This window comes from Anopheles gambiae, chromosome 3 (assembly GCF_943734735.2).
Source record: "Anopheles gambiae chromosome 3, idAnoGambNW_F1_1, whole genome shotgun sequence".
Classification (NCBI taxonomy): domain Eukaryota; kingdom Metazoa; phylum Arthropoda; class Insecta; order Diptera; family Culicidae; genus Anopheles; species Anopheles gambiae.
The window spans coordinates 59084450-59111450 of NC_064602.1; the positions used below are offsets into that span (position 1 = coordinate 59084450).

The 27001-nt window shown below is 42.7% G+C and overlaps 5 protein-coding genes and 1 long non-coding RNA gene across 9 annotated transcripts; 2 read left to right on the top strand and 4 right to left on the bottom strand.

Moving 5' to 3' along the window:
• The first annotated feature begins 19 nt into the window (after window positions 1-19).
• LOC5668017 (uncharacterized) lies at window positions 20-1030 on the top strand. Its single transcript, XM_061660935.1, has 3 exons — window positions 20-282; window positions 371-540; window positions 607-1030. The coding sequence occupies exons 1-3, from the start codon at window positions 100-102 to the stop codon at window positions 713-715; spliced, it is 462 nt and encodes a 153-aa protein (XP_061516919.1). The 5' UTR covers window positions 20-99; the 3' UTR covers window positions 716-1030.
• LOC1272612 (GPI mannosyltransferase 1) lies at window positions 987-2377 on the bottom strand. Its single transcript, XM_311512.5, has one exon. It carries the CDS (start codon window positions 2375-2377, stop codon window positions 1043-1045), a length of 1335 nt encoding a protein of 444 aa, XP_311512.5. The 3' UTR covers window positions 987-1042.
• LOC133393905 (uncharacterized) lies at window positions 987-2697 on the bottom strand. The gene has a single exon (XM_061660937.1). The coding sequence runs from the start codon at window positions 2695-2697 to the stop codon at window positions 2500-2502; it is 198 nt and encodes a 65-aa protein (XP_061516921.1). The 3' UTR covers window positions 987-2499.
• On the bottom strand, window positions 987-3522 carry LOC133393904 (cx9C motif-containing protein 4). Its single transcript, XM_061660936.1, has 2 exons — window positions 3204-3522; window positions 987-3124 (listed from the first exon to the last, which is right to left on the bottom strand). The coding sequence occupies exons 1-2, from the start codon at window positions 3268-3270 to the stop codon at window positions 2946-2948; spliced, it is 246 nt and encodes an 81-aa protein (XP_061516920.1). The 5' UTR covers window positions 3271-3522; the 3' UTR covers window positions 987-2945.
• An 8-nt stretch (window positions 3523-3530) lies between these two features.
• On the top strand, window positions 3531-7881 carry LOC133393906 (uncharacterized). The gene is made up of 2 exons (XR_009766472.1): window positions 3531-3793; window positions 3983-7881. It is a non-coding gene; the product is annotated as an uncharacterized LOC133393906 (long non-coding RNA).
• Window positions 5334-26737, bottom strand: LOC3291086 (dynein beta chain, ciliary). Of its 4 annotated transcripts, none has more exons than XM_061660933.1 (28): window positions 26517-26737; window positions 24832-25102; window positions 24527-24680; window positions 24275-24405; window positions 23745-24200; window positions 23489-23641; window positions 23220-23393; window positions 23106-23143; window positions 22523-23038; window positions 22205-22470; window positions 19736-22112; window positions 19011-19040; window positions 18606-18869; window positions 17946-18539; window positions 16921-17867; window positions 16658-16859; window positions 15857-16569; window positions 14556-15732; window positions 14016-14377; window positions 13685-13841; window positions 12101-13450; window positions 11859-12028; window positions 11293-11790; window positions 10551-11232; window positions 10171-10487; window positions 8694-10110; window positions 8329-8610; window positions 5334-8222 (listed from the first exon to the last, which is right to left on the bottom strand). In XM_061660933.1, the coding sequence occupies exons 3-28, from the start codon at window positions 24637-24639 to the stop codon at window positions 8061-8063; spliced, it is 13548 nt and encodes a 4515-aa protein (XP_061516917.1). In that variant the 5' UTR covers window positions 24640-24680; window positions 24832-25102; window positions 26517-26737; the 3' UTR covers window positions 5334-8060. The 4 variants fall into 4 exon arrangements, with proteins under 4 accessions (XP_061516917.1, XP_061516918.1, XP_061516916.1 ...); XM_061660934.1 differs by lacking the exon at window positions 24832-25102 and having other exon boundaries at window positions 19736-20008; window positions 20090-22112; window positions 26513-26736; XM_061660932.1 differs by lacking the exon at window positions 24832-25102 and having other exon boundaries at window positions 26515-26737.
• Between the last annotated feature and the right edge of the window lie 264 nt (window positions 26738-27001).

Consider the following 27001-nt stretch of genomic DNA (forward strand, 5'->3'; position numbering starts at 1 on the left):
TTGAACGAAATCTCACTGTGCTTCGACTTGTCAAACTACTGTCCAGAAATCTTTGTTTATTGTTTTGCTGCCCTTGCAATCGAAAGTGATCGGGAAAACATGAATTACGTTGAAAACTTACTAATTTACGCAAGAAATCTTTCACCTTTCTATATCTTTAGCATGGTGATTTCTATTTGTGTTGTACTGTTGACTGCCTATTTTGGTTTTACGGGATGTTCGGCCACACTTGACCGCGACGAGCAGTCGGAGAAAAACGAAAACAACAATTCTTCAAAATCGGTAAGCGATAAAAAAATCATCTCTAAATACATTTCAGGTTCTTTCGTGCCGTGGAAATAACCCGAATAATTTGTTGTAACTTTCACAGAAAGTCAACAAGCAGACCGATGATTCAGCGGACGAACCCGACAGCGAACTGGAGGAGGAAAGTGAAAGAACCCGAAGACTGCACATCGAATCCTTGGGACAACTGAAGTCTGCTAAACTTAAATCGATTGAAAAGTCTCTAACTGAAGAACAACGGCAAGCGGAAAAAGAGTAAATAGATTGCAGCCAGAAGTTTTCGTGCAGATGAATTATTTTTCATTGTATCAATTGTTTCAGAATTGAACGAGCGCAGCTGGCTGCTATATTTGAGCTTTTGAAAAAGCAAGCCGATAGTTCCAATATCAACGAGGACGATTTGAAAGAGCAGCTTAGTTTGTATCGCTAAAATTATCGACATAGATGCTTTGTGGAAATATGTCGTATGCTAGTCAATTTTTAGAATTTTACATTACATAATTTCTACATTGTGTGTCCATCCGATAAAGTAAAATTTAAGAACGAGCAAGATTTTATGTTACAGGGGCCATTAGGGGAAACGGTAAACAATCACATCACCATATCGAAGCAGATGCATCGTTTGCACTCATTGAACTTGCGCCATACCCATGAGTCATCAAACTCTAAATGTAACTAATTTTAAACTAACTAAATGGAAATTAGTACGTAGAAATACAAAATTTTATTTACACTGACTGATGAAGCGATAGGCGGTTTAATCTATTTTGTAATTGTACGCAATATCATAGTTACTAATAAGCATCTGCAGAATCAGTACGTTAGAGAAGAAGAAAACGATGCTCTGTATCCAAATGAATTCGAACGTGTTCCAGCCTTTGAACTCCAGTAGATAGGCGGGTAAGAGCCATCCACCCTGCGAAATAAACCACATCACTGGAATGAAAACTGCTTTGCGGATGCCGATGTTACGGAAGTTCTTCACACACAGAGGCAGGAGAGACAGAAACCAGACGAAGTACTGCGATGTAACGACCGGATTGTACGTGACCATTACAAAGGCGATGGCAAACAGTCCAAAAGACAGCGTCTGTCGATGTTGGCCGTATCGCACGGTTAGCATCAGGATAAGTATAAGCTGTGGTAGAAAGGTGAGAACCTTTTCGAGCACAGTCACGTCGAACGTGGAACTAAGATATTGCAGATAGAAGTAGAGTGAAAAGTTGTGTCTCGTGTCCTTCCGCACCAGATGGTAGAGCATTGATTCGTAAATGAATTGATATCCGTACAGCCAATAGAATAAGGCGCTTGTAGAACCCAAGGCAACAACTGTTCCCAGCACGAGGGCAATTTGTTTTGGATTCGGTTTTAGAATGCTGCGGACGATATCGTGCCATTTTTCCAGCGTTCGGTTCTGTGTGGCTAGATAGAAGGCTAAGCAGAATCCGATGGGATAGAGTCGGAAATGAATTGAAAGGCCGAGAAACAGCCCGGCGACAAAGTATTGCACAATGGTTTGTTCATTCTTAAGCAGAAAGTAGATCGATAGAAGAACTAGCGAGCATGATACGCAATCGCCATTACCGCGTGTTGCAATGATCATGGTGAGCGGGTTGTACAGCCAGCAGTAGGCACTGATTTCGGCCATCCGGATGTACTTAGGAGGCAGCGCTTCGTTGTTGCTGTTTAGAATTTCATTTTTTCGCTTAATCAAATACTTGTTCCGATTGTTCAGGGTTTCCAGCTTGAGCAGCTTCGTTTCGATCGATATTTTGTTGCTGCGGTAGCAATTCAGCAGGATCCACTTGATCAGCACGCCAATTAGGATGTCAAAGAGGGAAAAGATGAACTTTCCAAAGCTCGGATGCACCAGCAAGTTTGGCAGCACCAAGTAGGCTAGCAGCGGCGTATACCGATAGGTGTGTCTTTTGAACGGAGATCCCAGAGCCAGCACATGGTTAGCACCGTCAGTGACCACGCGGTAGTCCACATCTGTATATTGCACGTCCGATAAACTGTCCTGCACCTCGCCGTAGTATATGAGGAAAACACGTATCAGCGTACTGATAATGAGATGCTTTTTGAATGACATTTTTATGCGCACTTCACAGTTGGTGGTGTGTTTATGAAACTATAACCTAGGTTAGTGTTTGCGGCATTCGTTATCTAAACTGATTTCTACGTTTGTTAGCTTCGTTCACACAAGTCAACTTTCTACAACTTTGTTTTCATTTCGATAGCGGCTTTCCTCATGCACTCTTTGAAGTTGTTAAATTCTTTATCGCATGAACGATGCGCTACATTAAGATCGGTTGTCACGCATGTAGCGTACGCGGCGGCGGCCACTGAGCACTTGGCCATTAACAGTGGATAACTGCGAAGCCGCTGGTTGGCCCGTTTCACTGATTCCATTGCGAAGCACGGTACGGCAAAAGGAGCTAACAACACCGCGATTCTCCTTCACTGCCTACTTCGGTCCAATGCGTATCGAACGAATTTCGCGTGGCGGCAATGCACCCGGTACGGGATCGGCAATAAACGCGTCGTATAGAGGTTTGGAAAAGAATATCAGTAGGGCGGTGCCGGTTAGAAGGGAACTGAACGTACGGGGATTTCTTTGGAACCAGTTTCGTTTCGGGACTCGAAGCGGTCGTCTCGGGTCAGGGTGCATTTCCCTTGCTGGTTGCTTCTCGCTCCCGTAGGATGCTTTCCTTTTCGGCTTTGTAATCACGATCTAGTTGAATGCCGGAACAGCAAAGTGATACCTTGTGCCACTTCAGACAGCATTGCCTCATATCGTCGATGACATCGTAGCACTTTACCTCGTCGTAGTTGTGTTCTAGGGACCCGGGAGAAAATTCATGTTACGTAAGCATTACTTCTCGTAACATCGCGAAATTAATGCTACGATGACTTACCTCTCAGACAGGTTTGAATTTTACAGGCAGCCGGTTTGCACGGATCTTTGGGTTTACTTTTGGACATGAAAAAGTATTAATTTTCCACCCTAGAAAAGTTCCTGTTTGCTGAACTCAAAGACAGATGTCAAATGAAACACAGTCGGCATTTCCCGTACAACATGGCGAGAGTTTTTGACGTTGAAGAATCGCTCCATCTCGCTCATTTTCTCAACCCTTTTTTTACTTGCCTACAGTGCTCGTTTCAAAGTGAGCCCTCTCCCACTTCACTTCAAACACTTCGTCCACCTTTGTACATATGCTTTTCGTTGTGTTGGTGACAATTTACGGTCATCATATACCGATGTGTGTATGTTTCGCACGTTGTGTTATGCCGTCTCTTTCGCGCTTGTGAACGTATGGAAAATGTAAACAAACTTGGTGGTTTTATGCACAAGTGTGTTTAGTTTTTTACATTAAAATGAATTGAAATTAAACCATTTTTTCAGATCTCCAATGATCACCCATCCCACGCCCTCATGCACGTATATGCAGATCAACGAAATGCAGCTAAGCAACCGATCGGGGAAGAACCATGGCCAATATATTCCGTAAGTATTGTTGTGTGTGCGGCGAGATGTGAAATTATATATAAGTATGACCGAGGCGAAAGAACTCCGCAGGAGCCAAAGCCTCTCTAAACCATACTAACAACAATATAAGTATGAATTCGTTTGGTTACATGTTTGCTTGTTCTTCTTTTTATGTGGACTGCTCCCGGCTGACCAATAAATAATCAGAATCTACATAGGCGTGACGCACAGATAAGTGAACGCACTTTTGAAGTCGTACAATTCACCTATCTTGGGTCAAAGGACAGCAACGACAATAGCATAGAAGCTGAGTTGCGCGGAAGGATGCTGGCTGCCAACCGGTCATTCTATAGCCTGAAAAATGAAGCTGGAACTATATAGTACATATATAGTACCGGCAATCACTTAGCACCGGTACGCCTCTGAGACATGGACACTGTCCAAATCTGAAGAAACCCTCTTAGCCGCGTTCGAGAGGAAGAAACTCAGAAGGATACTTGGCCCTTTATATGTGGAAGGACAATGGAGGAGCCGCTATAATGACGAGCTATACGAGATGTACGGCGACCTCACTGTCGTGCAGCGTATCAAGCTCGCCAGACGTCGGTGGGCTGGCCATGTTGTATGCATGGAAACGGACGATCCAGCCCGTAAAGTCTTTTTAGGCCGGATGAGGTCTAAAAAGAGTCTCTGTTTCACAAGAACAGAGGAGGCGTGGTAGGCCCAAACTGAGGTGGCAAGATGGCGTGGAGGCGTCCACCATTAAGGCCGGGATAACGGACTGGCAGACGAAGGCGCGAGACTGTGAGCGGTTTCGGACACTCCTGAGGCATGCCAAGACCGCAAAGTGGTTGTAGCGCCGGATAAGTAAGTAAGTAAGTGAGTAGCTAAAAGTAAGGCTGAGCTTGTCGTGCTGGCATGGTCAGGATTCCAATCATTCTCCAGGTCTCTCGGCCCAGACATGTCTTCCTCCATCCTCCTCTGTTCTCGATTTACGATAAGTGCTATTCCACTAGGAGCCCTCTAGCTCCCTGTGCGGTCCTGCATGTAGTGTCATGCGGCAGATTAATGCGTAGAGCGCTCAAGCACCTTCTTGGCGCGGCACGCGGCCAATGTTTTACTTGTCCTTGTCTCCGTCAGGAAGATCATCGATCATCGTCAGGACGGGTCAAGTTAGGTACAATACCCGACCCTAACTCGCTGCACCATCGGGTCGTTCCGAAGAGCGAAACTGAGCGAGGAGTGCGACATTGATGATGGAGTGCGACACTGATGGTAAAGTGTGGTATTGATGGTGCAGCGGAAAATACAATATGTGATCGACGAAACGTATAGCGATGCTGGGAACTGATGGTGTAGTGTGTGTTGAAAGCGTTGCGGCGTAAATCAGAGCGGGACGCTGATAGAAAAATTCCCTCAGCGGGATTGCGATAAATACGAACTAAGATACACGCGCTTGGCTCTCTGCTCTCAAGTATTGACTGGTTATTGATAATTATACCGTTATCTTTGATACAGCGTGTTATCACATCGGTTGATCGGTGAGAGTGTGTCTATATTTGGACCGTTATCGTTCGTTTGAATGAGAGTAAAGAATATGCACGTTGCAAATTGCATGTCTAGTGAATAAAGTTCTAGACAAGAGGTGAGCAAAGAGCCACATCGAATGAAAAACGGGAAAGCTCAGAGCTTTAAAGCTCAATTTAAAGATTGAAGCCCTCCGTAGTAGCTCTTGCTCTTAGAGCACAACACTAATAACGATCATGCATTTAACATGTCCACATTTTTTTTACTTATTTGAGTTCCACCTACACCTGCGCTTGTTTGATATAGCTTCGTAACCATCATGTCACCACCGGATCAGCTGATGCGATAGCGGAACATGTATGAGCAAGTGAGCCGGCGGAGTGCAGATGCTAAGATGCGTGGGGTCAATGAAGGAGAGGTGGAGGAGTGGTGGAGTGTTTTTTTGGCCAATTAATTTTATCCACCAACACAACATCACACCGGCCCGAGCTTTTTATTTATCTTGATCCCTCAAAAACCCTCACAACGGCTATCAAAAATGATCGCCAGCGAGGGAAAATCGCACCGATTTGGAGCGTTGGCGAGCTCATGAAAACAGGTTTTTGATCCCAGGAAAAGTTCCTAACGATTAACACCGTAAAAAATTGTATGATGAAATCAACATTAAATTGTTGGATAAAACAAAAATTTCAAATCGAACGAGCGAGATGGAAATAGCACAGATAAATGTCAAACAACTTTCCAATTTAAACAAACAAAGATAACAACAAAGTTTTGAATGTGTTCGTTGTAATTATTTTGAACCTACTTATTTTCAATTGCCCTACAACATGGACTGGAAGTATTGTGCGTCGAATTGTAGCTTACGATGCAGTTTTCAAACGTGGTAATTCGGATTAACATTAATATTAACATATACTAAATATTTGCTTACAAGACTTCTAGCAATCGCAGTGCATGCCTTCAAAACGTTACAGTATTGCCATACATTACTTTGATTCATATGGTTTTCAAAGGCTAGAAGGTAATTCCTTACCGGATTTGCCTCTACCGGAAATGGTTTAGAAAAATACACCTAGAAAATGTCTTGGTAAAAGCGGTGTGCCGTATTGGGGCAAAACTCGAAGTATTTTGCGTATCACATGTCTAAACATTTGTCTTTCCAACCGTTTAATTGCACTAGCTACTTTCACGAAAATATCGTTGTAAAACTTTAGTCTCGTAAAATAAGCATCGTTTGAATTTTATTTTTTATATGACAAGTGATTTGCCGCGTACGGTTTATGTACAGAGCGTGATGGTGTAAAACACAGTAAAAACTCCGTCATGTTCAAGTGTGATATATATTTATTTAGTGATTTTTCCACTAAACGTTACTTTTTCCATCGCCTCAATCTCTATGTCTGCGAAAATTTCCCTTTGCTTATGAGTTAAAAATGCAGTCACAGAGTTATACGAGAGAGAAGTCAAACAAGTGTCCTTTTTGTGGTGTTTCATTCAACAGACTATTGAATCTAACGTATTATGTTTCACGACGTCACAATCTTAGACAACCACTCATTTGGGAAAGTAGTCAATTACTGAGAAAGTATTTTTCTTTACTACATTAAGATTGTCAATAAATATGACAGATATTCGAAAGATTGTAAATAATACACAAAAAAGCTTCGACAAATATGCACAATATCATTTGCACAAACGGCAGCATGTAAAACGTTACCAAGTTAGTGTGGTATACGCATGGCTCAGTTGCGTGCTTTTGAAGATTAGAAAAATAGTCAAACTGGGTAAAAATATATAAAACAGTATATAATAAAACGCTCTTGCGAAATTCGAAGTAACACATCGATCCTAGAGCCAGTTCCGTGATACAGTCGTTAACATCCACGACTTTACAACATACCCGGCGTGGGTTTCATACGAACCATGCCCCTCCATACGTAGGACTGACTACTCTGTGTATTGAAAGGTAATAATCATAGAATTGCTCTATATAAACCTAATATTTCTAATTGATTGATGGAACACTGTAATTTTTAACAAATGTCCAGAATACTATTTCTTCATATGGAATGTAATTGTTGTTAAAATTATTTTTTTTCATCTTGAAGTTTGGTTATTAGAAGTAACTGTATAAAGTTTTATGACACTTACAAATCGTAAATTGAAAAAACGAGGCTTTAATAATGCATGAATGCGTTTGACCTGTTAGACCAATAGGTACGTCTATTAAATAAATAAATAAATTTAGAAATTTATAAATTAAAATATAATAAATTAATAAATCTAGAAATTGATAAATTAAAAAAAAAATTAATAACTTAATACATATCAATAACAAAAAAAAAAGTTCTTGAAGACGGTCAATAATTCCTCGTGTATTAAGCGAATGAAAATTTAACCGTAATGTGAAAAATAATACTCATTCATTCATGATAATAATGATTCATAATCATCATTTACTCATAATGTAGATAATGTGTTTTTTCTTCTTAGAGTCAAATATGTAAAATAAATTTTAGCTGTAATTTTAATTGTTCATAAAACTCCATATTAGACAATATATAATAATAATAAGATGTTGTTTGGTTCAGTGCTGTAGGTGCTCTAATTTATTGAGAAAGTATTAATAATTACTATTCCTAGTTATTGATTATTTATATGTCACAAAGAAAACACCAAACAATTGCTACAGGTGCAAAAAAGTACACGCAAAACCGTTTTTAAAATATAGTACAACAACAACACAATCACACAATTAAACTTGTAACAGTAAAGCAACTCCAGCGAGCGTCCATTTGGCTGGTTTGTCCTTGGTTTTAAGATTAAAGGTCCAAATGTACGTTGGGCCACGTGTCCTGGTTTTGTAGACCGGACATTCATACATGTTACGTAGATCCTGTTTGTCCTGGGTGAGTGCCTGATTGATAGAAAAAAAACACAGCAATATGAAGGTGAGAAATGTGTCTAAAAATATAATGGGAAGGGAAACAAATCGCTGCGTTACGCTTCCCTAGCAACATTACCCTAATGTTTATGACCGGCATTTGGGGATACAGTTCCTTCAATTTCGATTCCATAATAATGCTCTGCTGTACGTCCCAGCGTGCACCTTCCATAAATATACCATGAACGTACGCGCCTTCGCGAGGACCGGCAGAAAAGTCGTCCTTTTGCTTTTTGGTCACGTCACAGTGCAGGCACATCTTGTCTAGCGGTAGCTCGTTCTTACGTGCCGTCGACTGCATGATGGCTGTTAACAGTGACTGGGGATTAAAAAATCCGGCCAACCATACCGAAATGGGCAGCTGGAGAACGGGTGTGAAAAGAGGCGATCAATTGTAGGGAAGGATGGAGAGAAACATGTACGCTCAACTGACGCAGTACTTACCACAAAGTCCGCCGACCAGGTTTCGAGCTCACGCAAACGAAGTAGCAAATCTACGAACCACCCGGTGAGGCCTAACAGCGAAGGATAAGCACGAGAAGCCCATACGGCAGGCACCTGATCAAGGAAGAGAGAATTCTCCAGTTCTTCCATATCGGACGTGATGGTGAGTTCGCCCTTCATACCAAGGTCAAGTTCTTTCAAGCTTCTCTTTATCTCACCGGTAAGGTAGTTCATACGTTCGCACTCTTGAAATGCTACGATTACGTAAGGCGTGCGCTCTTCAACTTTGCCCATGATTTCCGCCATGTTAAATTCTTCCGGTAGCTTCTCCATGATTTCATCCAGCACTTGTTTCACTTTGTCTTCACGGGTAACGGTGGTGCCGGATCCCGATCCTGCGTCACGGGGCTGCATCTCAAACACCGTGCGGAAGAGGTTCTCCGACGTGGTAGTTAGGAAGCCGATTTCTGCATTAGGATGAAGCCCATAGAGATAAGGTGATTCCGGAGGCATAGCTTCGTCGATATACGCATGGTAACCGGCATAGTCAGTGTTGGGAGGTGCAGCGAATCCCGGCGCCAGGAACAGCTCTCCATCGACCAGATCTGGTTGCATCAGCTCCTCCAGATAGGTAATACACGTGCGCCGATCCCAATCGTCTGTGATATGCCCGCCGTACATGATTTCTCCGAACAGGTAGCGCAGATCCTCCCAGGGCACTTTGGTGTTAGCCTCTAGGTAGTTGTAGAGCACGGACACCGAGATGTTGAGATCACCTACATTGAAGGGATAAATTTTGTTCCATCCTTGCGGCCCAAACTTGCGTCTCTCCGCAACGACTGCGTGGAAGTAGCAGAGAGAAAACAAGATCACTTTAAATTCTGCCTCCTTGCCACACATTTCGAGTGTTTCCTGCGTAAAGTTGTCCAGAGCTTTGTGTATGTTTGCCTGCATTCCGGTTGGCGGTTCATTGGTGATTTTAATCGACGACTCCAGAATGCCCTGGGGAATGATGTGAGCCGATGCTGTAGCAGCCGGCTCCGCACTCATAAACACACGATAGTTATCGTGTGATCCTTCGGAATAAAACTCCAGCTTCTTTTCTAACGCTGGCAGCCACTTTTTAACTAGATGAATGTTTTGCAAAATAACCCAGTGACCGGAAGATGCTGCTTTGTCCATAGCGGACTCGGCTACCACTTCCTGGCCCTGACCTAGCGATACATTATAGAAGTTACCATTATCCGCCGAATAGCCCAATTGTTTCCCCAGCGTTTCCACATCCTTGAGAGGATTAACGCCGGGAGACAGGATGAAGAATATCGGTGTCGAAGGGCTGGTTTCTTCGAACGATTTGGCAAACTCCATCGTTCGATTCTCCACGTATCTTGCTCCGAGTTTTTCCTCAATGAAATCTCTGAAAGTAGCAAATTACCCAAAATAAGATCAAAAGCATGTCTACTGTGTCGGTACTTACGTCATGGCATAGGTCATGCGATCTGGACGCAAAGCGCGCATCATACACAAGCGCTGAAGTGCAGTTTTGTTCTTCCACTCTTGGGGGAACTTTTCCTTTTCCGGACATTCCGATTCGATGAGTTTTTTCCATCGCTTGGAGGATGTTTCAATGTCACGATCGAGATTTCTAAATTCATCCTTTGATGCCAAACTGCAAATCCCTCCCCAGGCAGTATTTGTAAGAAAATCCACCGGCGATGTCACATGCGGTTTGATCGGAAAACGCAGCAGGAAGTCCAACTCAGCTGGGGTAATTTCTTCGTTTATCAATAGAATCTGTAAGCGAATGTGAAGGAAGCTAGTGGATACATGCATCGAGTAACTCTATATTTGGCTCACCTGAAATGTCATCTGGGACATGAAAATCAACTTGTCACATTCGAACAACCCGCGCGTAGTGTACTGAAACACTGAGAAGGAAATGCAATCGATCAAATTTCGCACACGCATTGGCACTTCCTCCGCTGAGTCCGCTTTTGAAATAGCCTTTTGAAACACAACACTGAATGCTTTGAGCGAAAACTGGTAAATGGGATTGATGGTGTTCAGATCATTTAGAATGAAGTACAACAAGCTGGCCCGGGCCGCTGCCGGTCGGTAGTGTTCACGCGCTTCGTCGATCTCCTTGGAGGTGACTTTGGCTTCAGACACTTTCTCCTCAATTTCTGCTGCGGTCTTCTTGGTCGTCTCGAGATTTTCCACCAGCGCAGTGTCGCCAAGAATGTTACCGCCGGCCGATGACAAACGCGATAGCAAATCGTCCTCAAGCCGTTTGAGCATAATTTTAAAGTCATTCTGTTGCTTGGTTAGATCTGCCTTCAATTCTTCCAGGTCAGGTCGTTCGGCCTTAACCACCTCTGCCAACAGCTGATCCTCTAGGCCGTCTCTGGTGACGGTAAAGTTGATCAAAGTAGTTTGCGCTTGCATCTCCGGCTTGTAATGCGGATTAGCCAATTTAGTGTGCAGGATAAGTCTAAATTTGTGATTGTACTCGACCTCTTTGTCTCCGATTTTGATCGCTCTGTAATTTAAGACAAACTTGAACTTAAATCGGTTTCGTAGTTTAGTTGAAATGGCTTACCGTCCCTTTTTGATGAGATTGCGTCCAAGCAAAGAGTCCAGCACTGGATCAACATTTTCGCTGATGTTTTCAATCAATACCGTACTGCCTTTGGCAAGCGCCTTTTCTAGCACCTCCAGGTATCCCTTCGAACCTAAGCGTATAACTTTCAACACATCGCCATACTTTTGCTTGATCCATTTGATACCCTGTAACTGTGGATCGATCATCAATGGCCAGCGGTCCGAGTTGCTCAATATAGTGGCGTTTTCAATCGACATCCGATCGCTTGGGAGTCCTTCATTTTGCCATGTAGCAATTTGTGTGTCATCAGTGAGCAAACGCAACGGATCAAGACTGTCGGTAATGGGAACGGGTGGTTCCAGTGCTCGCAAGAACGGGAGCCACATCTTATTCATCATGTCCAGTCGGAATTGCTTGGTGAAACAACCGACATAGGAAATAAAGGCCGTTACGAGTAAAATGTCTCCCGGGAGCGTAGTGGCTTGTTGCATGAACCTGTTATTTGGGAGAAAAAGTAATCACTCACTACATGTTATGCCAAACAAGTAGTATTTAAGGCTTACTCTGCAACTGCTTCAGCCCAACGAACATTTTCACTAGCCAACCCTCCGACAAGCCGGTTAGCTAGCTGGATAGTGGCTTGCGTGGCATCGGCTTCCTGCTGACAGCGTAATTTATCAGCAGTTGCTTTCTCGAAGTCGGCTGTTAGTTTTGCCAGTTGCTCCTCGAGGGACTGTACAGAAAAGAATAGGAAAAAAAGTAACAAAACAGTGGCGATGCATCTTTCCGGTGCGGTGATACTTACAGCAACTTTTCTCTTAATGTTGGCCAATTTTTCCTGTGAAGCCGTAAGCTCAGCGTTCGCAGCCGCCAAAGCTCGCCGCTTTGGCTCCACGTCGCAATAAACGTCGTAAAATTTGATAATGTTGATAACCCAGGCACAAAGGCCGGCTGCAGCAGCAGATTTGGAACGTACAAAGTCGGGCTCAAACTCGGAATCTTTTAAATACGGCTGAATAGCCTTTATGATTTCCGGATGTATATGTTCCTTATCGTAGTTGATCAACGCATCTAAGAACGTATCAACCTTAGCCATCGTTATTTTTGCTGCTTTCCAGCTCCGATCCTTAGGGATTTTCCCATTTGGTGCCAACAATACCATGACAGCGGCGGTGACATTCGTCACCACACCCGGCGGGGAACCGAACGATTTCAGCTCAGTCAGGTTGGCCTTGTTGAGCGTGTTTAAGGCTTCCTGAGCTGCTAGCAAAGCTGGTTCAGCTTTGACTAAATCTTCCTCACAATCACGTTGCTTTTTGGCGACCTCTTCAGCGATGATAGCCACCTTCTGTTCCTCTTCGTCAGCGATCGCTTTCTCCGTCTGCACCTTTTCCGTCTCTATGCCGACAATTTCGATCAAGGCGTCGGCTGCATCATTTTTTTCTTTCAACTCAATCTCCTGGACGGCCAACTTCTGCTTGAGGGCCGCCACTTGGTCAGCGGTGTTTCTTAGCTTCTCCAAACCATTCTCCAGACGTTCAACTTTTTTGCGCAACTCGCCATGCTTTTCCTTCAGCAGTTTGTCGTACAGGCTGATCTGCTCCAGGTATGACTTGGGCGTGGTATAGTTGTACCGTCGCTCGTTCTGAAGATAGACCTTCGACATCGAATTGACGGAGGTATGTACGTACGCCATGAAGCGTGCAATCGAATCCCTACACTCAACAGGTAAAACTGTCAACTCCTGTAAGAACCTCAACGACACCGACATTAGGGCTTCTTGTGGCCATTCGTGGAACCAGTTGATCTGAGTGCACGTGATGATGGCGGGGAATTTGCGTGAACGTACACGGAGCGTGACTCCGACCGGCGAGAAGCAAAGCACCACTTTCAGCTGTCGTCGCACGCGATCGATGAAGAACTTCCAGCAGTTTTCGCGCGAATCCACCAATCCAGCACCCTTGACTTCGTTTCGCACGCCGGATATGATGTTTTCTACCTCGTCGTCCGGGAACAGATCCGGTATCTCACCCGAAGAAAGCAAATCATTGATTATGACTAGGAAGATCTCGTTCGATATCTGTGCGTCTGTCATGAGGAACATAATGCCGACATTTTTCATTCCTGCTTTCAGATACAGTCCGGACAGCTCGTTCTGGAAAGAATCCGGGAAGGAAAGAGCAAACAGGATGATGCATGTTAAACTGTTGTGAAAATAAAAACAACAAAGAACTTCCTTTGATAGCACTGCAGTACAGGTTCAAACGGGACAAATGTCCAAAAACCAAAACGCCCGTTATCTGAAATCGCGGTTTTTTTACCAACTGCTTCGTTTTGCTTTATCAAAAGGAAGTTGGGGTAGCTGTAGGATTAGTAGATTTTAGCAAACCTTTAAATCGAGGACACTGTAGCCTTTTTTTAGTTGAATTTGAGCAACTTCCAAACTGGAGATGAAGGCGGCCAATCGACTCAGGGATTGTTTGCCACTGCCACCAACACCAACCAGCAGGGCGCTACCTCTAGGCGACTCCAATATTCGGTTGATTCTGGGTATGAGAATAAAATCGTTATAGCCTGTGGGTTGATGTGAATGGGTTCTAAAAGCTCATGCTGCTGTGTGAGTAGGTAAAGGAGCTGCCCGGAACATAAACGGTGATGCCGATCCTATACTCCCATTACCGCTTCACACACATTCGTGTAATTCGCCAAGTATAGCCTACCTGCACACGTGCATCATGGCGTCTTCAAAGAGCACCAAGTTCATGGCCGAAATGAGATCGTTGTACGACATCATCGCTTCCTGCAGAAGCTTAGTCAGCACGCCCCAGTCGGTAATGGGCATGTACTTAGGTTCACCAATACCGCCAGCAAAGTGGCAGTAAATATTGGGCTTATCGAAGACGATCGATTCGTCGATCTCTTCGAAGGATTTTTTAACGAGATCGTTTTGCATTTTGGTGAAACTGTCAATATCCTTGTCGTCTAGCAATTTGTCGCCATACACGCGTTGGGTCTCATGAAGCCACAGTCGGATGAAATCGCTCGACGAAACCAAACAATCATTGGTGCTAAATAGCAGCCCCTATGATAGGATGAGCCAGAAAGGAGAGAATCCGTGTTCCAAGGCAGTTGCAGCGAATGGAAGGTAGGCGTTGTGGGGGAAAGAAATAATTCCAAAAAAATCAGTTCGATCGTTTGCTCGTGCTCCCGCGCAAGATAGTAATCAGCGGACGAATGCATGAGCAATCCAGTATTCTAACCTGAAAGACGTTCGTCAAGTCGCGCAGATTGAAGACATAGTGAAACTTGATGGCCGTCGGTAAAAACACTTGTGCCACTTTAGTGTGTAATGCCAAACTTGCTGCGACAATATTTTGTGATATTTTCGTGACGGCTATGTTGAACTTCTGCTCAGCATTCGTAAAATGCTGAACCAAAATCGAATGATAGATCGTTGTAACGGCGTCGGAACCGGGGAAGCTGACCGCGAACACGCAAAAGTGTCGCTGCAGCCGGGGATTGATGGTGAAACTGCCGGAAGTAGGGTTCATGCAGGACACGTACTGGCAATTGTGAATGTCTTTAAGCGTTAGCTTGTTCCGATCGTACCAATGGTTGTAGTCGAGATGTTGTCGAATCAGCGTGTGCGGCTGGACAGTGCCGTAAGCGTCTACTTCCGGCATGTTCATATCGTCGATGAAGTAAATTAGAGTCTTGCTACCGGGCGGACCATAGTTCCGTCCAGCTTTCTTCTCCAATGGTTTCTCCATCACTTTCTGCAGCATCTCCGAGGAGGTGTAAAAATTGAACGGAATGTTCGCAATGGCGTAGTTCTCCGAGAGGCTGCCAAGCTTCTCGTTCACCACGACGGTCTTCCCGCAGCCGGCAATGCCAACGAGCATCACCGGATGCGCCCTGTCCATAAGCAGGTCGAGGAAGAAACGCAATCGAATTGACTCGGAGGTATGCACCAGAACCGCCTGTAAGGGCTGATCACAGTCCATCTCGAACTTGGGTAGAATCTCCGTCCAGGGGGTCCACTGTTTCGTTTCCGTGTCGATGAAGTAATCGAACACGGTTCCATTCGGTGGGAACTTGACGGTTTTGAACTCGTTCACCCACCATTTGCTAAACTCGATGCGGTAATCAATGGCCGCATCCTGAAACATAGCCGAACCGAATGCCCAAACGCACGAGAACACAAAATATAGGTCATGCCACTCCTTGGGACAATCTGCTGGAGTATTGGTTGGTATCAGTAAACACTCCAATAAGTGACACAGCATTTGTATGTGGGCCATCTCGGCAACGGGTGTGATTTTTTTGAAGCGCGTTCGAATATTGTCCAGGCACGCTGGGATGTACTTGTCGAAGAGAATGACCAGGTTGGATTTTTCCGCAGGAATGGTCCTCGTTTCAATCCAACTTGTAACATACCTGAAAGTACACATGTATAGTACACTCGTTTTAGTACGCCGGTACTATCGATCGGGGGATGTAGCAAGGGAGGCTGCACAGCCCCCGAACTACAGCCGGCCTACTAAAAGCATTTAGTTCTCACGGATTCCATCCAAGATCCTGTGGGTTAATGTAGAGAATGCCCGCTCTCGATACCGTGGCCGGGGTGGCGGTGCGAAGGTTTGAAATTTCAAAGATCAACCGCATGTAGGGTGTGAGCGCAATGCGCTCGTTCGAGGCAAGCGTCAGCACCTTGTTGTCGTCCATAACCGTATTGAGACTCTCGATCCACATGGGATCAATATCACCGTCCAAGATGATCCATTTAGGATTGTCCCCACTGAGCGATGCCTGGTCACGCATAATGACCGAAAACAAGCCATCCTTCCATTCGCGCGTTGCGGGATTAATGATACCGAACAGTTCGTCATTCGTTACTGCCTTTGGATTAAGATCGTTGAATAGTGGTTTTTTCTTAACATTTTGGTAAGTTTTGTAGAGTGTCTTCCAAACTTGTGTCTTGCCCGTGCCCGCATTGCCGACAATAAAGACGGAATGGCGGACTTCTAACAGTTCTTCCAGCTGAACAACCTTCAGTATGAAATTATCTTCCGGCTGTAAGGCCAAATCTAGCGTAGCCTGTTTGACGGTTTTCTCAAATTCCAAATCGCGCTTTCTTGGTACGTCCAGCGCTGGGAACAGATCACCGATCAAACCCATAAATACAGGCATATCGTCAGTCACGATTTTGGGAATGTTGAAGTCACGAAGAGCTCGCATCAGCACTTCCTCCTCCGGTCGACCAGGATCACCGCGCTAAAAGTATAGACGTAGTAGAACGATTAAACATGGCCATGAGGCTGTTGATTGCACATAGTAGTGTAGAATGCAAAACATTACTTACTTTCAAGGAACCAGCAACCACTAGAACAGATTTGATTGCACGTAGACCCCAATCGTAATGATCCTGCTTGGAGAGTAACTCTTTGCACAGCGTGTACAGCGTGATAAACTTCCGTGCTAGTACTCTGGCATCTTGGAAACCTTCAGCAACCAACATAATTTCGCAGATAAGCTCGAAATCAGGGACAACCATAGCACATGGGCTGAAAAATTATGTACAACAAAATAGCTTACAATTTCAACTTACCACACTGCAAAACTTACCGAAACAGGGCTTTTAAATTTTCCGGCAGCTCAGTTCGTCCAGCATAACCTGGGTTCATGGTAATAAAGATACCAACGGTTGGAACGCAGGCAATGAACTCTCCCATAAAGTCAAACTTGGACTTTTTGTCCCGAATGGCATCCTGCACGGATTTCACCTGTACCGCAACGACAGATAACACTTCCACCGAAATTCGGTTGAATTCATCGAAACAACCCCAGGCACCGGTTTGGGCTAGTCCTTTGTAGATGTTTCCGCACGATTTGTAGTCCATCTGCTCGGAGCAGTTGAACACGTACACCATGATTCCAAGAGCTCGTCCAAGATCCTTGGTAGTTTCCGTTTTCCCCGTACCAGCAGGGCCAGCTGGACCACCTCCCATTACCAGATGCAGCGACTGGGTCAACGTAATGTAGCAACGATCGGTCAACGGGGTGATCACTAAACGTGGAGTATTGCCCAGATATTCGTGGCTGTAGCAGAACTGTGCATCACAAATGTTAGCGAAACAATCTTTTTCCATGTCGTCCCAACGGTGTCGCAGCTGCGATTGCCACTGAAACGCGGACGCAAATTCCACCTTTGATTGAATCAGCTTGCTAACAACGTCCCGTGAATGGACGTCGATGGTGCAGATGGTCATAATTTTTTGCCGATCGCCTCTCGTAAGCTCCCCGAGCAAGAGCGTAATGAGTGTGCTGAGTTGAGAGATTTGCTTCTTGTAGTAATCCTTGATAGCATTATCGTATCCTTCCTCGAGCCGGCTGAAGGCAATGTTTACTTCCGTTGACCACCAGATTTGTGTGCCACACAGCGATACCTGGGCTGGGTAATCGAACAACCAGTGCTCGCGTTGCTTTTCTTCATAAGCTACCACGGCTTCTGCAATATAGTTGCGCAATGATGTTCTCATCGCGATCTGGATTCGATTTAGCCACACTTCCACCTAGAAAATACATATACATATACCCAAACCAATGGTTAAGTAAGGTAAGTAAATGTACACAGCCGTATATGCACTTACAGCTCCCGTGCAGTTACAGAACTCGAAAAATTTAACATATTCAGTATCTTTTGCAATCATTCCCAATGCTTTCTTGCTGTGACCATCATCATTGGGCTCTAGCTTGAGCTTAGCTATCGAATCGAACAATTTGGTCAAATGTTTGCACACGACTTCCGGTCGATTACCGTTGCTAAGAATGTCCAACAGATCGGCAGCTGACACAAAATAAAATCGGGGAAAGTAAAGTCGCTTCGTTTCCAGGTACTCGGCCAGCGCTTTCTCGCACAATGCCAGCTGACTCTGTAGGTTGTCCAGTTTGTCGACCAATCCCTCCCGGTTGGTAGCATGAATGACGTTGGAGTTTTTAGCCATCTCCTCCATCATTATCTTAAACTCTGCGTCGATATTGTCGAAACGTTCTGAATCGACTGGTAGTTGCATTCGAATGTCATCCGAGCTCATGAAGATTGATTCGAGATGGGCCCAGGTACGCTGTACCTCAAACCATACCGTAATGACTTGATCAGCGGTTGTTAACTTCTTCTGCCACTCGGACACCTCCTCTAAGAAGTGTGCAATGAATTTAGATGTAATTAAATTCTGTAGCACAACCTGCGTATCATAAGATATTAGTTAATAGCCAAAAGTCTGGAAGCAACATATAAATGAGATCATTACCTGATTTTCCTCTAGCGTTTCGATCAACTCCTCGGATGCTTTTAGCAAGGTGGAACCGGTTCGAAGATGAGTTTCGTATTCAAATTCCATCATTTTGGTGTTTGGACTACCATTCCACACAGAATGTAGGTCGCGTAGAATTTTTTCCATCGACATTTCTTTTACAGCCTTGTCGACGATATTTTTCACCTCTTCTTCACATTCGTGTAGATTCAATGCTAGCAGATCAGAAAGGGTTGTGTTTTTGTCCATGATGAATGTTACCTGTCGTGTGTAAGTTGAGTTCAAGTGTACAATTATATCAGTGGATTTATTAGCAACGGCGGGCAATACAGTTGCATTAATATAACACAGAATAAAGTAAGACAGCTTTTGGAAGCTTATATACATCGCTAAGAAACTTACTGTAATTTCAGGTGGAAGATTTGCTAAACTCTGGAATACAAGCAACGATATGTACAGAACAATTAATATTTGTGTATATACAGGGTACACATTTTGACATTTGTGTAATGTGGCTGGATTAGCGGAAAGGTAAATAGTGTAACACCGTTATTTACAAAGCAATCCTGAATAATTAGTACATACTCACATTCAAGGTTGAAATAAAAAATAGAAACATTGAATCACAGTAAAATAATCAAAATTAGAAACGCGAATCGCTTGGAAATTGCTTCATAGCGGTGCAGTTGTGCGAGCATAATCGGTGTTTCAATCAAAAGCGAACTACGAGTGTTTGTGCTGTGAGCAAAAATGGTACCAATTTTTAGCACAGCAATCAGCAACCATGCAGTGGTAAGTAGTAAAGGTGTTATGGTTTCGCTTTGCATGCTTTTTTTTAGTTCATGATCGGTATAACCTTCGATCAGCACATTGTAATAAAGAGCCTGTAGACGTTTCAATTTTCTATTATTAGATTTATGATCTTTTACGATACGGTAACGGCATGTATCAACATTATGATTTGAATGTGGTTGACTTTTGATTGAAACATCGCACTTGGCTCGCTTGGTGAAAAGGAAAAGAACACACAAATGGTTTAAAATGCAATTTCAAAGTAAATAATAAAACCCATTGATCGGTATCAAACAATTGACGACATTTTTTCCATAGTGAATTGTAGTAGTAACCTTTGTGGAGGACATCAGTTGATTCCAATGCCGCTCACGGATGGCGGGATTTTGCAGCTCGCCGACGGCACGCAACGAAGTAAGCATGTTCTTGACCGTCGATTCAAGTGTAATGTATGTATCCCAGGGGCGCATTTCCTTGTCGAGGAGGCGAATATCCTTGGCAAACTTTTTGCACTCAATGTCCATGTTTTCCACGTCCACCTTACGCCAAGGAGTCGTTTTCCAATCCTCGATACTGGTACGGACGATAAATACATAATCCCACAATTGCTGTAGGTGAGGGTGGAGAATAAAGGGGTGAAGTTGGCAGCGATTGGCAACAACAAGCGTAATGATTTTAATTTCACCCACCTTGAGCATTTTCATTTCCTTGCGGCATTGGCGCAGCAACTTAAACTCTGGTACAGATACTTCAAACAAACTACCCGATTCCTGTATGTCTGACATATCTTTTTCCAACCGATTGACATCGCCATCGATACGATCGAGAAGAATGTACGGTTCTAGGCAATCATATTTGAAAAATTCATATGTACGAAACACATCACGAAAAACGGTAATATGAACATCGAACATGGCAATCCGATTTCGTATGCCGACGACCTCATTAGCTTGCAGTGGCGCTACCTGCTGCTTGACGGTGAGTGCAATTTTCTTCGTGTTAGCCCACTGCTCCGGCAGTTCCTGAAGGTACACGTTAACCTCTTCTGGAATATCCATATCATAGTACTTGAGCAGCTCGATGGTGTCTTTCATCGGTTCAAACATTTCATCCGTAGTTGCAGTTCGCTCCTTTACGTGCAATAAATAGGCCATGATGTTAACCAATCCTTCATAGTCACCTTCTTTCACGATCTGAAGCAGCCCTTCGTCTGCCTTGCGAATAAAGTTGCCAAGATCGGTGAGGCTATGGGTAACGTTGTTTACCAAATGTTCTTTGAACATGTTGCCCCACTTGCGCACGATATTCATCAGAGACTGCCGGAAAGGACGCACGTCCACTTGAAACCATGAGTTAAATATTTGGAAAGATTCAATTTTTTCTATTTCCTGGTAGAGGGACTCGTAGTGATCAATTTGCTCTCGGAAGGCTTCAATTGTTGGCGGGCACGGCTTGGGCGCATCCGGATCTTTATTGATGATCAGCTCAATCTCATCCGCTTCCAACTGGCGGCCATACGCGAGGAATGTTTCCATGCTGTACTCGCGATCCTCCAGCCAGAGATAGGAGTAGCGCTCAAAGTCTCCGCAAAACTCGGCTGCTTCTTGTATTACTTTATCAACGCCTTGCAAAATTTCCACTTTCATCTCCTGTATATCGTTGTTCTTAGTGATGATCTGTTCGTACGTTTTGTTGGCCGTTTTAAGCAAACGCGGAATCAGCGAAGACATGTACGTTATATCGTTAACTAGCCCAGCTAGCAGTGCAGTAAAACCATTAACATCATTTGGATTCAGTGAAGGTACAAACACTAGTTGGGGCTCTAGTAGCTCTAGGCGTGATTCAAACAGCGGTGCAAGATTGTTACCTACGTCCATATTTTCGGCCAGATAGCCAATGCTAATGCCAATCATGAAGAGTAAATTTTCGTACACTATGTTATCGACAAATTTCACATATTCAACCCAGTTGGGATCTTCCTGGTTATCCTCCATTCCGAACAATTTCAAGTTCATGTCAAGCAGCTGATGAACCTTGACTGCCGCCGCCTCCAATTCTGCGTAGCGTTTAGTTTTACGATCGTTACGCTCCTCTAAGCACAGCACCGTGTCCTTCTTAGAGTCTTTCCGCTCAAACAAAGGTAGCTTTGCCCAGGCAGACATGGTGGTACGAATATCCTGTAAATTGTTTTGAATGCTTTGCATTCGCTTTTGCAACTGCTCGACCGGGTCGCGTATTTGCATCATGTAGTCTTGAATGTCTTCCGAGTTCCAGGTAAGTTCGTGAATCGCCCGCTCCAACAGAGCATCGATGTGTTCGATTTCACCCTTGATCAACTCTAGTTCAACTTTGGTGCAATTTTTACGTATTTTGTTATACCAATCGACGGTCTTTTCCAGGTTAAGCGTGTAGGAGCGATAGATTTCACTTCTGTCCGAAAACTCAAGGCCTCTCGGTGGGATGTCTTCCTTTTCCATTAGCCGTAGGTAATGCACTTCCCTCAGGATAGCGAACAGCTGTGGGCTAAAGTTAAGCAGAAGCTCGGGAGAGTTTTTCTTCCGTATAATCAATGGCGTGTCTAGATGTGCTTCTATAGTTTCAGGCACCTCCTTTGCCCAGCCATCGAAAATGGATCGTTCAAACTCTTTCAGCTTAGCAATCAGCACATCAAAACGAGCAATCAGCGCTGCACCTTCGTCGGATTGCACGACTCTGCAGAGGAAAGGAAGATGGGTGTCAAAAATAAAAAGCAGATATGAATATAATGTATCTTTCACTGTACGAATTATAGGCATTAGACTTACGGATGCTGCAATGTTTGGAATTGTTTGATGGGGGAAGTGATCCGATTCGTGAGCTGCAACACCCAACGAAGAGCAGCAGTAACCGGCGGTGCACTACGATCAACGAAAATGTATCCTTCTTTGCGGTAGTGTTCCATCTGCTGAGCAAAAATATTTTCACATGTGCTGAGCTCTTCATCAATCATTACCAAAATTTGTCTGTATTTGTTGGTGAACTCTTCTTTAATTTTTGGTCGATCCAACACAGTTCCAACGATGCTAATTAGCTGCAAAAAGAAGCAATGTTGCATTTGGAACGTAATAATTTTACCAACTTACCTTAAATACACTTTCCAAGTTGTGACAATCGTCAAAAGCTTGGCATAGGATTGCAGCAAGCTTGAGATCAAGCTCAAGGATACGATCCTGGAACTTGAGAAAATCTTCCTTGAACGTTGGATCGTCGGGATCGAGAACGTCATAGGTTTTCGAAGCAAATAGTGAAAAACACTGATTGAACTCAACAGATACACCTGTAATTCGCGCACTTAACGCCCGTCCTTTAAGTCCACCGATTTCAACTTTCTCTAGTTTGAGAAATTCAATGACGGTATTGAAAAACCATTGAATGGTGAATAATCGATCAAGGAAAGCATTATACCGTTCGAACACGGCATTAGGATGGAATGTCCAGTTTACCACGGGACGTTCTTGAAAGAAGGGAGCAATGTTGTCCTTATATTCATCGTATACTGTGCGAAAATATTTAAGAATTTGTATCGACAGGGATATTCTCTGCATGGCTTCGTCGATATCAGTATGAAAGATAGAGGATGGGTCCAAAAAGCGTTTGGCCTATAAGAGATGCAAATGAAATAGTCAAAATAGTCGCGCCATCGAATCGAAGCGACATTTATCTTACCTGTTGTATGATTAAATTACATATTTGACGAAGGAGTACTGTTTTGGAATAAAATAATAGAAAATGTCTTGACACTGCTCAAGACACTGCTTACCAATTGCTAGTAGAACTTACCAATCAATTTTGCGGAATGACAATAGTATAGAGAATTAGACCAAATCAAACAAACGACGTGCAGCAGTGGTTTTAACAAAACTTTGCACTCTGAAAACTCGGTGTCTTCCAGTTGCTGGAAGTGTCTCGTGAGAGGGTTTAAATAAAGTGTTATATCACGTGCTTCAGCCAAAGCTATACAAGAAAGAACGACAGCAAAGTAGAGGATGTAATAAAAAAAAAGAAATATACTTTAGAAAGTAGACACCAGTACGCTATACAGGACTAACCTGTTACAACGTTCTTGAAGAGTGTTTTAAAGCAGGGATAGTATGCACTATCTGTGTATTCTAGAATTAGTGCCATGCTGCGAATACGTTCGTGGCGTAGTTGCTCGTAAATGTATGTAAGATTTTTAAGACGATTGTTCCAAAAGTTTATTTCTGTAATGTATAAATATTATACGCAAAGGGGATGTAAAATTGTTTGGGAGAAGTTTTTTTTTTCTGTAATAAATGCATGTAATTTATGTAAAAGTAATATTACCGACAGAGGGAACAGGATTTTGACCGCCATTGAATGCATTTGCACTAGACTCCAGCATGACATCATTTACTTGTGTGGCCCATTTAATAACAACACCTTCGATTGCGCTCTTCAGATAAAGATTAATCGAACATTCAGAGTTGACAACCAGTTCTTTGGCCGTCTGCACACATTTATCAACTCCCACGGGCATTGGTAGAACGGTCTGTCCACTAACTTGACCCTGAACTTGATAAACCGTGCTCTTAAGACTGTGAACTTGCTTTTGTACGTCTTGTGCTACCATTTCAGGCCATCCGAGGTGGTTGTCTGAGTTCGAAAGAAGGGGAACAAAAACTTCATCGACCAGACAGGACAGCTGGTCGATGGTTCGCGTAGCAAGATCACCAACAACCAGCACATCTTTGCAGCCATCGCGAGGCACATCAATTGGGTTCTTCTTAACAAAGTAAACACCTGTAAAAATGAATCAAAATCGTTGGTATTGCAAAGTTATACGTTATTGCCATAAATAGCATGGTGAAGTTTACCTTTATTTTTAAGTTGTTGTATTGGAAAACTCACAAGTGGAATCAACTGTGCAGATGGTGTAAGAATAATAATCATAACGACAGTCTGTGCATTGTCAAAAAACTCTTTCAGAACTGCCTTGTGTTCCTCTCTGCACAGAATAATCAGACAGGTGGCAAAAGGGGAAAATGGCAAAGAAAGAAAGAAAATAATTAATTGAAACGATTTAGAAACTGTTTGCTTCAAATTGTTGGGAAAAGCACTATCCGTACAGTGTAACTAATCTGTGCCATTTTTCTGGTTTCAACTTGAGCGTTTTTTGCACAAACGATCCCAGGAACTCAAATCGTGGATCAGAGTTGCTACTTCCTCCGGCTCCTTCCATGATTGTAGGTGTTGGTGTGTAATGTTTTTATATTTGAAGCTCTATACAACATGAAACGAAAGGAAATCGAAAACCTTCTTATTATACATGTTTAAATCATCCAACAGTAAAACTTGTAATTTTGTGAGTTTTCAATGACTGCAATTTGTGGGTATGTGTGATTTTTTAAATGTTTTTAACAAGCACGCTTACACACTTCACTTTATATCTATTGTAGTTCCACTGTCGACGATTACACATAATTTTTAATTTTGGCCGTAAGATACAAAGATAACGAATGATAAAACGAAGCACATAAAAACAAACTGATTGTACACTTATGCCCAACAATTGTAATTCACATCCTGAGCATCTTTGGCTATTTTTTTAGTTGAGCGAGTGTTTTTATTCTTAGCTTTTTCCGTCGGTTTGCATAAATTATATCATAGTTTCATGGTCGTAATAAGTTTATTGAAACAGAACGCTTTGAATTGAATTTATTAATTGTTAATAATAATTATTAAAACAAATTAATTATTTTAAATATTTAATTAAACTTGAAGTTTAATGTGTGAAACATATTATTAAGGATGTTCTGATCGATTGGAAAAAAGAAAAAAGAAAGAAAAGTAATGTGTACTTTCAAATCATAAATAGAATACAATATAAAACAAAAACAAAAACACAAAAACAATATAAAAAAAACTTTGCAGCTTTTTGTTAAAATTAGCATAGAAAAGTTTTTACCTAAAATCAAGCCAAAGAGGAAAAAAACCCCTCTTGTTCCTGAAAAATATCATAATACTACGATAACCTGGTTAATGCACGACGCTTTAATTGTACACAACGCAAATTCCATTTATTTTCTGCTTTAAGTAACACATTGCTCCTCAGCCCGCTGTATGTATCCGAGAGATTGGATGATGATTAGCTCAACGATCCATTAAAGTCACGAATTTGATTAAATCGAGTCAACAAAATGGAGCAGTTGGATTTTTGTAGCATAGTTTCGTACAAACTTGTTGCTGGTCAAATTTTTCTGTTGCGTGTTTTGTCTTAGTTTCAGGGTTAATAGAACGCCCCGCTCCGTGTGCTGGTACGTTTAAGCTTTGAAAAATTTCGACACGCGATCTGGCAATAACGTGATCTAAGCCACGAGCTACGGCTGTATATCTTTGTTGGCGCGGCAAAAAAGGGTATTCGTTAGTTTTGTTTGTTGGTGAGCACCAAGCACCATACCAACGATAAACGGTGAACAAAAGTCGTAAGGATCATAGTCACATTATGGAGAAGTATAATATTAGCATAGCGGATTGGAAACATCGCCATTAAGGGCACGCTGCATAATTTTGACACGCTAGATTGTTTGTCAGTTGAGTCGCTAACGAATCTTCCAAAAGAACTGCTATAAATATTTCAATCGATAAGTTTTCCGGTTAGTATGTCTTTGGTAAAACTATTACGGCGCAATAGTTTTGGCCAAGTTGATTGAGACTGATGTTTCGAATTGAATGGTTAAGAATACGTAAAACCCAGTTATTGGAACCATATATTGCACTGCACTGTTAATCCTTTGCATTTTATTCATTGTAAATAATTAATTTCACACAATATTTTATTCTTATTGATAAAACGTGTTTTATTTGATTAGTAGTTTATGCATTTCGAATATGTTTAATTTTTGCACAATATGTAACTTTATACACTTTATTTTGAAATATGGTTTTGAGCCATACATTTTTCTATAAGAACTTAATTACTTGATGATATCAGTTACAAAAATATGAACTGTATTTTTTTTGTATCAGCGTAACAACCATCAGGTCTTATCACTTCGCCACAATTTGGTTATAGGTTTAAAAAACTGATATTTGATTTATTTGTTAATGCTTACACACTTTTCAAGATTTTTTTATAGTAAAACCGTGAAGAGGGTTTTGTGCACTACGATTTAAAGATATGAACAAAAACTTTAGAGATATCACACACTAATGACACATTTATATATATAAATAGTTTAAAATAACAAATCTTCCTTCAGACACCCGCGCGCGAAGGTTTTAGTCTATGCGAGTGGAATTCTGGTAGCCGACTGATCAGATCGAATGCTTCAGGTTAAAGCTTTGCAATAGATATAGGAGGCTATGCTCACTGATACATTTATATACACCTTACCCATCTTCCCTCGCCTGTAAACTTCATGCAAAGTGACACGAGACATGATAGCTATTCTTTGTGTCACCAGCAAAGCATGGTGAGCTTCGTGGCCGAGGCTTTTATAAATAAATTCGTAACTAAGATACTGATATTGTTTTGTTGATAGAGCCCAACATTATCTAGGGAAAGTGAGATAGTCGAGGAATGGAATCGTCAACCGATGCGA

Bases quoted from the DNA above. Each gene is read 5' to 3' on its own strand.
- LOC5668017 (XM_061660935.1), top strand. From the start codon at position 100: ATGAATTACGTTGAAAACTTACTAATTTACGCAAGAAATCTTTCACCT. The intron at 283-370 runs GTAAGCGATAAA...TAACTTTCACAG, and splicing joins ACAACAATTCTTCAAAATCG to AAAGTCAACAAGCAGACCGA. The intron at 541-606 runs GTAAATAGATTG...CAATTGTTTCAG, and splicing joins CAACGGCAAGCGGAAAAAGA to AATTGAACGAGCGCAGCTGG.
- LOC1272612 (XM_311512.5), bottom strand. From the start codon at position 2,377: ATGTCATTCAAAAAGCATCTCATTATCAGTACGCTGATACGTGTTTTC.
- LOC133393905 (XM_061660937.1), bottom strand. From the start codon at position 2,697: ATGGAATCAGTGAAACGGGCCAACCAGCGGCTTCGCAGTTATCCACTG.
- LOC133393904 (XM_061660936.1), bottom strand. From the start codon at position 3,270: ATGTCCAAAAGTAAACCCAAAGATCCGTGCAAACCGGCTGCCTGTAAA. The intron at 3,125-3,203 runs GTAAGTCATCGT...CCGGGTCCCTAG, and splicing joins AATTCAAACCTGTCTGAGAG to AACACAACTACGACGAGGTA.
- LOC3291086 (XM_061660933.1), bottom strand. From the start codon at position 24,639: ATGGAAGGAGCCGGAGGAAGTAGCAACTCTGATCCACGATTTGAGTTC. The intron at 23,039-23,105 runs GTAAGATAAATG...CATCTCTTATAG, and splicing joins GTAATTTAATCATACAACAG to GCCAAACGCTTTTTGGACCC. The intron at 18,870-19,010 runs GTAAGTTTCTTA...TACACACGACAG, and splicing joins ATCTTCCACCTGAAATTACA to GTAACATTCATCATGGACAA.